This window comes from Cynocephalus volans, chromosome 12 (assembly GCF_027409185.1).
Source record: "Cynocephalus volans isolate mCynVol1 chromosome 12, mCynVol1.pri, whole genome shotgun sequence".
In the NCBI taxonomy this organism is placed as follows: domain Eukaryota; kingdom Metazoa; phylum Chordata; class Mammalia; order Dermoptera; family Cynocephalidae; genus Cynocephalus; species Cynocephalus volans.
In genome coordinates this window covers 68,664,707-68,677,109 of record NC_084471.1, presented here as the reverse complement: position 1 = coordinate 68,677,109, position 12,403 = coordinate 68,664,707, and the positions used below count along the sequence as shown (strand labels likewise).

The window sequence follows — 12,403 nt, the reverse complement described above, 5'->3', positions numbered from 1 at the left end:
TCAGCAAAATTTAGACAAAGGAAACTGCAGCACAAACAACCTGCTATCATTAACAAATAAGCTTCAAAAAGGGAAGGGATTAGAAATCTATAGATTAGGAGATTTAAATCTAAGAGACTTAAACATGTCAATGATTTGTTGATTTCAACAAACTATAAAAAATATGATGACACAAGCATGGGAACTTGAACGTTGACTGGATATTTTGTGATATTTGAATAATTGCTAATTTTTTTAGATAGCACTAAAACTTTTACTTTAGTGAAATATTCAATCTGAAAAATCTGAAAATATATTTATATTGTCAAGTAAAAAAGGCAAGTTGCAAAACCATATGCATGGAATAATCTCTTTTGTAAACTTCACATTTATTTATTACAGATATATTTAGATATCATACGCAAACATAGCATAGTAATTGTAAGAATATAAAACAATAGTGGTTGTAGCTTAGGAAGGTGTGAAATCAGTATTTTTTTTTAAGTTCACCTTTTTTCTTGATGTACTTTCTGATCTGTTGTAATGAGTAAGTATTTTATAGAAAAACATTTTTAGGTGTGATAATGGTATTATGGTTATATTTTAAAAGAGTCCTTATCTTTAGGAATTGATAATGAAATTCTCATGGATGAAGTAATATCTGGAATTTTTTTCCTAATAATCAAGAATGGGAGAAAGTGGTTGGGGACATAGATGAAATAAGATTGCTCATGTGTTGATAAATTATTGAAGTTGGGTGATGGGTACATGTAGATTCATTATACAAGTTTCTCTACCTTTTATATATTTGAAATTTTCCATTTAAAAAACATTTAAAAGGACAGATTCCCAGGCTCTACTCCTAGAGACCTTGAATTTTTAAATATTTCCCAAATGATTCTGATATACAATCAAATACTTAATTAGATAATAGCTAATATCCTTTTAACATAATTTTACATTATTTTCCATACCATTCAAGTAATTGATATTGTATAATTCAGAATTTGGCTGGTCTTTGTCCTTAGTGCCTGGGAAGTAACTCTAAATCCTGTGTCTTTGTTATTCACTGTGGTCCCCTCAGACCATACCTAAGTTTATGCTAAACAAATGACTCAGGATGGTGGCTGGTCAGGCTGAAAAAAATGAACCATGTAATTGGAGGGTTAAGGTTTTGAGTCAGGTGATATCAGCCCAACCTCCAGGGGAGAGGAGAGCAGCTAGAGATTGAGTTCAATCACATGGCCAATGATTTGATATGTAAAGAAATCACAATAAGAACTCTGGACACCCGATTAATCCTACATCAATGTACTAAGAGGGGGACATGTCCTGAAGACACAGAAGCTTCATCATGTTTGGGACCCTCCCAGACCTTACATTATGTGTCTCTTCATTTGGCTGGTACTGTATCCTTTTTAATAAAGTTGTAATTGTAAGTAGAGCACTTTCCTGAGTTTTGAGAGACATTCTAGCAAATTATCAAACCTGAGCAGGTAGTAGGAACCCCAAAATTTGTAGCCAATTTTTCAGAAGTGCAGGTGGCCTGGGAACCCTGCAGCTGGTGTCTGAAGTGAGGGCAGTTTTGTGAGGGACTGTGCCCTTAACCTATGGAATTTGACCTAAATCTGGGTAGTGTCAGAATTGCATTGTATTGGATACTCATTTAAGTTAATAACTCTTCTACTGTTAAGAGGGGATAGCAATCTCCAGGGCTAATGTAAAAATTAAATGAGATAATGCATGTAAAGCACTGAGCACAATGCCTTGCACATAAGAGATGGAAAGTCAGATATCCCATGGAGGTTATTCACTTCCTAATGTAAATTTTCTATATGAAATTATCCATAATACTCAGTTGAGACAGAAGGAACAGTGAGAATAGGCTTCTTGGTGGAAATGACAGGTGAAAGATGGAGGTATTATTTTGAATAAAGGGCTCAGGCGGGGTAGATGTAGTAGACAAAGAGGCAACGAGGAGGGGTGGGCCTGTGGCTCACTCGGGAGAGTGTGGTGCTGATAACACCAAGGCCACGGGTTCGGATCCCTATATAAGGATGGCCGGTTAGCTCACTCGGGTGAGCGTGGTGTTGACAACATCAAGTCAAGGGTTAAGATCCACTTACCGGTCATCTTTTTAAAAAAAAAGAGGCCACGAAGAAAACAGGGCTACTGAGATGACAGAAGCCCTAGGGTGGGAAATGTACCCTAGGGAGGGGAGTAAACCTAAAACTAAGGTCACAGGGGCTCACAATGATGCTGTCCAAGCACCTGGTGATGCCACTGTACCTTGGAAACCCTGATGGGAACCACTAACAGAAAAGAACACTACTCTGTCCCCCAAAATCTCAGGGTCAGCAACAACAGGAAAGGTACATTTCTCTGCTTCCCCACAGGGGAAGGATAAACAGCAGGTCACCCTGTATCCCTTACCGCTGGGGGGAGGGTGGGTTGGTAGGGATGCTTGCTGGTTTGCAGAACCTGCTGTTCTTCTTTCTTCCTCCAAGCTTCCCCTCCCCACCCTCCAGATTACCTGTTGTTTGTAGAAGTTGTTGGCACTTTGTTCAAATCGCTCATCTTTGGTTTCTACAGTTTTCCCCAATTTCTGCAGCACCTAGGGTATAAGATAGAAAGTCCCATAAGGTTATAGTCAAGCCTCTCTTATATGTTAGCCTCATATGACGCTGGCCTCTCTCAGAGTCTCAGGTACAACTCAAGGGCTGTACTACTATCAGATGAGATCAGACAGGGTGGTATGGCCATAGACCATACTCCTAGCCCAACAGAATTAGGAATGTAACACATTGCTGAAAAAATAATCAAATTTTGTGGTTCTCAAATTGGGGTAACTCTGGGGGCGTGCAGCAGTGTGCTAGAGGGTATATATAAAGCTCAAAATTAATAAGGTATATGTTCTTGGAATGTCATTATTTAAAGTGTTTTTTTTAATGTGGTAGGGGGACAGTGTTATATTAAAACAAGGATTAATGAGAAGAATGTAAAAGTATACATGGCTTTTTTTTTTTTTTTTTTTTTAAAGATGACCGGTAAGGGGATCTTAACCCTTGACTTGGTGTTGTCAGCACCACGCTCAGCCAGTGAGCAAACCGGCCATCCGTATATGGGATCCGAACCCGGGGCCTTGGTGTTATCAGCACCGCACTCTCCCGAGTGAGCCACGGGCCGGCCCATGCATGGCTTTTAAATATAAAACATTTGCCTTGATTTTTCACTTGAGTGACCCTCTTCCAGCCATAGCCACAGATTCCTCTAGACAGATGAGATTAGAAAGGTGGGCAGGGGACTCTTTTCTCATGAGGGCCCTGTGGAAAACTTTGAGAAGCCCTGATATAATTAATACATTTGACACTCAGCTGGAAATGAATGCTATCCATGTCCTTCTCCTCTCAACTAGGAAATCTGACTGGTTTCAGTGCCACTGTGAAAGACATGGTGATAAAAAAGACCTGGTTTCTATTCTCAGAGGGGACACTCATTTATACACAAGTAATTACATGTGGTAAGAAAGTCCTGAGTTTTCTGCATGTAACCCCCATGTTGGAAGGAGGCACCTCCCCACTGCCGGCCCAAGTTAGAATCACATGAGTTGCCTTCAACTACTTCTCCTTCGCCCTCTTAATGGAATCACTCACCATGTCTATCTCTGGAAATCATTCTATGTTCTGTGGTCAAATGCCATAGCCTTAGTTCCAGCTCTCATTCCTTCTCACTTGTCCTGCTACAATAGAGCTACTATGCTGCTGCTTAACACCTTCTAATGATTTCCCATTTGTCTGCTCAACAAATGTTTATTAAATGTCCATTACGTATCTATAAGTATAGTTCAAACCCTAGCTGCATACAAGTTCCAATGATCTGACCCTTCATTAAGCCTCAGCTCTCATTATTCCTCTTTCCTGCAGGTCTTGCTCCCTTACACTTTTCCAGTTTCTTGAATAATCCCCACTGTTGCTTGTTATAGATTCTGGTCCTTCTTTCTGGAATGCCCTTCCCACCTTGTCTGCCAGGCAAGTATCTAAAAAAAAGCCAGTTCATACTCCATATCCTTTGTGACACTTAACCACATCTACTTCATTCCATTAATCGAATGAATCACTCCCCCTAAATGCTTGCAACTTCTGTACCTTGTGTACACTTGTATTCTTGTTTTATTATTTGTATTTATTTGCCTATGCCTCCTTCTAAACTGTAAGCTCCTTAAGGATTGGATACTTGCCTTACTCATTTAGATTGCTCAGTATCCAGCAAGTAGATAGTTAATAATTATAACAGTAAGGAGAGTGAGACTGATGCAGGAGGGGACAAATGGGCTGAGCCCTGAATAGGATTTTGCTAGACTGGAATAGAGGATAAAGAGTGAGGGTGAAAAGAGGATTCCAGGCAAAGACAACGGTATCAGCTAAGTCATTGGAGTATCCAACTTCACAGCAGCTTCATGATACGATTTAGCATGGCTGGTTTAGGATGTGTTATGGGGAGTGGTGGGGAATGAAGCTAGAAAGGGTGATTGGTGTCTCATTATGAAGAGCTTAGAATCACAGGCAAGAGTGCCCAGTTCTGGGGAGTGTGAAAGGCTCTGTGTAGAGACTCTAACCCAAGTGTCTCCATTCTTACTCTGAGGGGTTAGTGTCTGTCACTTCTGGAGCTCTCTCTGTAGTGGTTAAGATCAAGCACTCTGGAGTCAGACAGATATGGGATCCCATTTGGCCTTTCCACCTACTGGCTGTAAGTCTCTGGGCAAGTCAAACTCTTGAGCTTCAGTTTGCAGAGCTTCCTTTCTCCCATTAAGATATTTATCTCCTGGAGTTGTTGGGGGGATTAAATTATATTATGCATGTAAATTGCTTTCTCAGTGCTGCCCTACAATAAGCACTCAATACATATCCACAATCATTATGTCTAATTTCTCTCACTTGCCTACAAATGCTTGTATTTCCTTTTCATTTAGCCATATCTTATCCGCCTTATTCAGTGTGCAGTCTGCCAGCCTGCCTGGCCCCACCCTTTCCCCCCAACATAAAGCACTTTTCTCGACCAGAAAGTTGCAAAACTACCTTGTTTAGTGGTAAGTGCAGCTCTTACTTCCTTTCTGCTGCCCCTCCCTTCCTTTGCCCAGGGCTTGGTTCTTCTGAGATGGAGAGGGCAGAAAAAATAGAGAAGAGAAAACTCAGTCTAGAGTCAGTATAGGGGATGGCTGGGGCAGCCGAATCTCCTCAATCCCAGAAAGACTCAATATTAAAGGGCTTGGAGAGTCTGGAGGATGCTGATGGAACGTTACTACCTTCAACTCCAAAAGTGAAAAGGTGAGTATTATCACCCTGGAAGCATATTGCAGTGTTCTGGGCCCAAAGTCATTACATAAGCAATAGGTCTACGAATCAGGACACTTATACTATGTTATAGGTGTTCTTCCTCAATGAGAGATCATTTAGGTAATAGGAGATATAGTTGCTCAACAAATGTTTGTTGAAATAACAAATAAATTCTACTTTTGGATCACTTCCTAATTACAGCCTACATAATGCCAGTCCATAAAGCCCTGCCCTGAGAATTCTGCCCCAATTTGCCTGGCCTGGCAACTGAGAAGTTAGAATACAGATATTTAGAGAAAAAGACCAAGAGTAAGGATAAGTAAATGTGGCAAAATGTTAACACCTGGTGAATCTGGGTGAAAAATATTCATGTTCATTGGACTACTCTTTTAACTTTTCTGTAGATTGGGGTGGGGGAATAATGCTTTAAAAAAATCACTGCATACATATTTGGTGGCTACAGTTCCTCACCATGACCTTTCCACATAATAATTTATTACACTTTGTTTTGTTTTGTTGTTTTTGGTGGCTGGCTGGTATGGGGATCCGAACCTTTCATCTTGGTGTTACCAACACTGTGCTCTAACCAAGCTAACCAGCCAGCCCTGTTACATTTTAGTCAATTCCCTCACTTGGGTTAATTTGAATAGGGCCTGGCTATTAGATGATATTATGGAATTTTGTTAAAATTTTTTCTTGGATGCAATAATTTCATTATGGTTATGTAAGAAATCTTTATTTTTAGGATATATACTAAACAGGCTTTCCTTAATGTGGCCCCACCACCCCAGGTGCTCCAGCTCAGCTGCATTTTTCACTATTCTGCTTAAAGGAATTTCCAGACTCCCTGCCTTGCTCATGCTGGCATTCCTCAGCTGGAATGTTCTCTTACCACTTGCCTAAGGAACTACTAATCATTCACAATTCCTATTTCAAATTCAGCCTCCGCCATAAAACCTCTCTCAATTTCTCCCAATCTTTCGGTCCTCTGAATTCCTACAGATGTGCATATCTCTCAGATCACTTATTTTACTTTTTAAACCTAGACTGAAGGGTTCCAGAAGGCAAGAACACCTCTTACTCATCTCTAAACTCCCTCCTGGGTCCAGCCCACTACCCTCAAAAAAGGAGTTTTTCTATAAATATTTGGTGAATTAAACCTCTGAGATACAAGTTCAGTAAAAGTCAACAGAAGAAAAAACCAACAAAGGAGTGGTAACAGCGCCCTTTCTCAGGGCAGATCTGAGAGGTCTGCCACAGAGAATTATAAACAGATGGTGAAAGCTGTAGATAAAATGTGAGGATGTATCATACTGTAAAAACACAATAGAACCACTTTGAATCCAGTCTCACGTAGAGTTTGGGTGGGAACCGGAAAACAGAATGAGAAGAATGTTTCACCCCTATTGAGTTTAACAGTCACCACACTTTCGCTCCCAGCTTTTCAAAGGAGGAGGCCTGAACAGAAAGAGTCCGTCTGCACTCCTAGCTCTGCTTCTGAGAGAGGATCAGCAGGATGTGGGGAGGCACAGATGTCAGGGTGGCTTATCAGGAACATTGTAAAGGCAGCAGCTTGAGGTTAGGATTCAAAGGCAGGACACCTGGGTTTCAGTAATAGTTCTGCCACTTACCAATCTCTTTTCAGCCTCGTTTCCTCATTTCTAATATTGGGATACTAATAACTTGCTTAAAGGGTTGAAAAGATGAAGTGAGAGCATATTGCTAGACTGTTGGCTCCATAAAGGAGAGATTATGTCTTTGTTGTTATATCCCAGTGCCTGGTCCATAATAGGCACTTGATATTTGACACAATAAACTATTTAACACATTAGCTATTACACATTACTGAGAAGATTACATCCAACTGCTCAGAGAAAAATTAAGGGCTGGCCAGTTAGCTCAGTTTGTTAGAGGCAGTGAACACCAAGGTCAAGGATTCAGAACCAAGTACTGGAGAGCCACCAAAAAAAAGGAAGAAAATAGGATTCCAGGGAATCCTTTCTTTTTGGTGTAACTTCCCCCCTCTTTATCTTGCCCTCAATAACTTCCCAATACTCAAGGACTCTGTCTCCTGGTTGGCTGAGCTGAGCTCCCTCCCCCAATACCAGGTCATTCCCACCTCATCCAGGCAGCATCTACTACCTCTAGGATGCCAGCTGCATGCCTCTGATGCAATGTCTGCCTGCCCCTGTGTCTAAGCCTGGGTTCAAAGTATGTTGTTTTTTGTTTAAACCTGGGAGTTCCCCAGGGCAGATTTGAATTTGCTTCCCTCTCTCTCCACCTCTTCAGGGTTCACGACAGGAAGAACAGGGTGCTACTTGGGTGGCTGGTTCTCCCCTTGGGAAGTATTTGAGGTCAAGGAGACCCTTCCCTTTTTCGATTTGGTGTCCTTACCATATTGAGTTTTACCAAAATCATCGAACCTCTCATTTTACAAGTGCAGGATCTGAAGCCCAAAGCAGGGCATTATTTACCCAACATTTTAGAGTCCTTTCTTAAAAAGGAGAGAAAGCCAAAGCAAGGGAGTAGTGTTGATGACAGGCTAGGTAAAGATAGAGGGTAAAAGAGTGAGGCAAAATCAATTGGTATGTCTTTTAAAATTACTGCTATTCATGGATTTTTTTGGTCTTTCTGTTTTTTTGTTTTTTGTTTTTTTTCAACCACAGCGTAGCCTTCTCTGATATAGTACCTCCTCCCCCACACGGCTTCTAGCTAGACCTTCCCATAGGCACTGTGCTCAGGTCTATCAGATTTGTAAGTAGACAGCCTTCAGAGAGGCTGAAACCGGGATCAAGGTGAAGGTAGGGTAGATGAAGTAACAAAGTCTGGCCACAGAAAATCTTTCTTTTTCCCTCCTCTCTTTCACATGACCTCAAAAGATAGAAAACATGTATAGAGCCCCTCCCTTCCACTGAGGCCTCAAAGTCAGGAACTATATCTACATCCTATCAATTCTCTGTTGATAATCCAATTTGGGACAGTTGGTTGCCCTTAATCCTTCCCAGGCCCAAATGCAGTGCTCCACCTTTAGAAGATAATATAAATATTTCAATTGTTAAGAGTGTGTTGTTCATCCAAATGCTTCTAAGAGCATGAGCTCTTAGAAAACCAAAACTCTATCTCAGGTCCTTCCTGTCTCTCCCTCCCCCTTCTTCTCCTTCTGGCTCAATGTGTCTTCCCATAGCACCTTGTCTACTAGGGTGTTGGTAGGGGGAGAGCAGAAGTTCAGGTGAGAAGCAAAGAAAATATTCTGGACAGGTAGAAACAGAAATGCCATCAAAATATGTAGAGTGTGTCCACACAATCTAGATAAGCAGGCGAGTTATAGATGGGCAGCCTACCTAAATGCCAGTGCTGGAGTGGGGCCACCCAGCCCTACCCAAGGACGCAATCTGAAAAGAGATGCTTCTTCATCACCCTGGGCTGTGTACGTTCCAACGCCAAAGGGAAGGTACAGGAAGGAGACGTGGGCTACTGTGTGTATCAGCTGAAACAACACCCAGAGGCCAGGCAGGGTTGGGTACAGAGAGATTATGCAGAAATTATTCTAGTCGTCAGTGGACTCCCAAGCCCAGCTAAACGATGGTATTCACTGGCATCACCGCTGCTCATCACTGCCTTTGGCTTTGGAGAAATTACTCTCCAATTTCTACATCTGTAAAATACCATCCTGGGTAGATTGCTGGGACAAAACCTGCTACATAGCTGGCCGCCAACGTTAGTTCCTTTCTGTCCCCTTTCTGGGTCAGTCTGAGGGTTGTTTTAGGTTCCTGAGAGAGACTGTTGTCTCCTCAGCTTCCCTCAGCCTTGCCCAAGATCGGGGGGTGTTCTCCCTTCCCTCTCAAATCTGCTAGTTTTCATGGAAACCCCCTCCCCGCTCTGGTTTCTCGGGGCGGGGGCGGGGGTGAGCTGGAGACCCTCCTCTTGGGCCCAGGCCTCCCAGGGGCCCTGGACACCCGGCACGCACGCACGCCCGGCCCGGGCCTGGGCTCCTCGCCGGCGGCCGCCTACCTTTTCCTGGGCTCTGCTGAACTTCTTTTGCACCTGCTTGGCGAAGAGGCCAGCGGCGCCGCCAGCCTTGCCCTCAGCCATCCCGCCGGCTCCCTGGGGACGACGGCCCGGCCCCGGCGCCCTGTGGTTTTCTAGAGGCCCCTGAGGAGGAAGTGTGGGCTCCCAGCATGCCTCGCATCCGGCGGGGGCGGGCGGGCCTCGGCCTCCTCCCGGGACCACCCCAGGGTCACACCGAGGCCGGCTCCGACCCCGGCCCGCCCCATGGGCTACCGCACTCCGGCTTGGAGGTGCGGCCCAGAGCAGCTCCGAGGCCGACTTGGGCTTCCGCAGCTCGCTGTGGGGCTGCGCCGAAGCAGAAGCGCCGGGCCTTGGGCCTGCCCTCTGGCGGCGCCCACTCTAGACCAACCTCGAACCTCCAGCCGTGCGGTTCCGGAACACGGCCCCAAGGAGCAGGGTCTGCAAATGCGGGCCAAGATCATTCGTTCCGGAAAGCGAATTAGCTATCACGATCAGACTGGAAAATAAATGACACAAGGGGGCAGAAAATATTGAGAGGTCCGCTCGGCAAGCGTATTTATTGTATCAGAAAACGTGTTTAGGCCGGCCCGTGGCTCACTCGGTAGAGTGCAGTGCTGATAACACCAAGGCCACGGGTTCGGATCCTATATAAGGATGGCCGGTTTGCTCACTGGCTGGGCGTGGTGCTGACAACACCAAGCCGAGGGTTGAGATCCCCTTACCGGTCATCTTTTAAAAAAAAAAAAAAGAAAAAAGAAAAGAAAACGTGTTTCAGTTCCATGGGTATTCATGCTGGCTCGCCAAGTAAACTATTTCTTGCTCCAGGTTGCAGTTTAGCCCCTGCCAGACAGGTTGGCTCTGGGCCAGGAACTGGTAGGGGCACAGTGCAGAAAGGGGACAGGACTCCAGATCTGGATTTGTTTTTGTTTTTGTTTTTCTGACCAGTAAGGGGATTGCAACCCTCCGCACGGTGTGGTCCGCACCACGCTCAGACAGTGAGCACACCAGCTATCCCTATACAGGATCCGAACCCGCAGCCTCGGCGCTACCATGAGCCACGGGGCCGGCCCAATTTGTTTGTTTTAATAAAAGGCATATTTTATTAAAAACAAAATATGTAGATATGTGGATTTGAAAGGGAGAAACAACTGAGCTGGAGATGGAAATGGGGATAGTTAGGAAAGAAGATGATCTTATTGAGAAAAAAAAAAAAAAAAAAGGCTGAGGAGGAGAGTATGGAAGCCTGTGCTGGGGATGGGGGCAAGTTTTTCTAATTGGAGTACTGTGTGCCAGATGGAGGCAGAATGTGAACACAGACAGATTGTAGAAATTGGGGTAAAGGTCTCCAAATGGAAGTTACTCTTGACCTGTTTGAGGGGATAGCTGGAAATTAGGACTAGGTTTGGAGGAACCGTTTACTCAGGATTTTACAGTGGAGGTAAAAGGCCCTCAAGGAAGTGAAGAAGGTCAAAATACAATTCCTGGAGGCCTGACAAAATTATAGGCCCTTGTCTGCTATTGATTTCTAGTTCTTTCCCTCAGACATACTGCACTCAAGGCCAACTGTGTGCCAGGCATTGCTGGATGTTGGAAAGCCAAGGATAGATAAGATGTAATCCCTGATCTCAAGATGCTTAACGTCTGGAGGTGGAGATAGGTTGGTAATCAGATGATATAATGTAATGTGCTTAATTCATTTATAGAAATGGATACAACATTTTCAGACAATAGGTAATTAGGGTTTTTTCTGGATGTTAGTTTTGGTTCAGTCTGGAAGAGGCAGAGTGAACAAAATGGAAGCACCTGATATTGGATGGGGAAGAGTCAGGAGAAGCCCAGAGAATGGTGATATTGCAAGAACACAGAGACAAGACTGTGTGTCACTACCAGAAGGAGGACGATACCTCCTAGGACTCCACAGCACCCTCAGCAATGCAGCCCAGCCACTGCCTCCTAAGAACCTCTCTTTAGCAGGAAGAACCATTAGAAATTAACGAGATGGGGAAATCAAGTCACAGAAAGGGATGGTGACTTGCCCAAGGTTACCCAGCTTCTCAGTGGTGGAACTGGGATGGGAACACAGGTGTCCTGACTCCAGCCCAGCCTTTTATAATATATACAGTGTTCTAAAGGCCTCTGCTGATATAGCAGCTTACCAATTCCAGGACCTGTTTCAGCTAGTTTCTCCTGCTATGATGCTTACTACCCTAGTCCCTCTTATCTGGTCTCCAATGATGGCTGTGAAAAGCTGCTTCTTATGTTCACACAGCCTTCTCCTTTCAGTTCCCTCTTCTTTTTCTCCGAGGCCACTCTAACAGACTGAGCCCTGGCCAGGATTGAGCAGAATTATTAGCTTCCCAGTTCTCTGTGGTTTATAGAACTCTGGATCCGGTTGACTATTTTAGTTCTAGCCTTGAACTGCTGATTCACACTTAGCTTAGCTTGAGGCCCCATATTGTTGTGGCCTCTTCCTTTTTGCTCTGCCGAAAAGATTTTTTCCTTACTTTGTTAGGTACCTTCTTTTCTCCTTTTTCCTATTCTTTGCTCCCCAGTCTCCTTTCTAATTTGATACTTTCTTAGTCTTCTGGCATCTGATCTACCTCCGAATCCTATACTCCTACCTCTAGTGTATCCTAGTAGTTGCCACCACCCAGAAGTTTGGGGTGAGCACCTGTTCTAGGCATTGAATGGGGAAACAAAAGAAGGATGAGCCCACAATCTACCTAGGAAAGTTAGGGCACATTTAGTCACTTAGGAACTTTAAAAAGTACTCTATGCCTTTGAATATAGCAAATATGCATAGGAGAGAGGGGAAGATGGACAGACTAATGGATAGGTAGATCCTGAAATAATCAAAAACAGATCATGTAAAACCACTCTCACTGGGCTTAGTTTGTGGACTGGTAAAGGGAAGAACCAGCCCAGAGATGTGGTAAAATCCAGCTTGGGTCCATACCTGCATTTTTTCTAGAGGGCTTTAGTACAAATAGAAAGACAGTATGAGGAGCCGAGCCCATGGTGCACTCGGGAGAGTGCCGCTCTGGAAGTGCAGCAAAGCTCCC

At 44.0% G+C, this 12,403-nt stretch overlaps 1 protein-coding gene across 1 annotated transcript in view; it reads right to left on the bottom strand.

Annotated features, from left to right (window-relative positions):
• Positions 1–9,404, bottom strand: part of BIN2 (bridging integrator 2) — a 38,654-nt gene extending 29,250 nt beyond the window's left edge. Inside the window, exons 1-2 of the mRNA XM_063115684.1 lie at positions 9,324–9,404; positions 2,513–2,593 (exon numbers count right to left, since the gene is read on the bottom strand). Coding sequence (XP_062971754.1) covers positions 2,513–2,593; positions 9,324–9,404 — 162 coding nt within the window. The remainder of the gene's footprint in view (positions 1–2,512; positions 2,594–9,323) is intronic.
• Between the last annotated feature and the right edge of the window lie 2,999 nt (positions 9,405–12,403).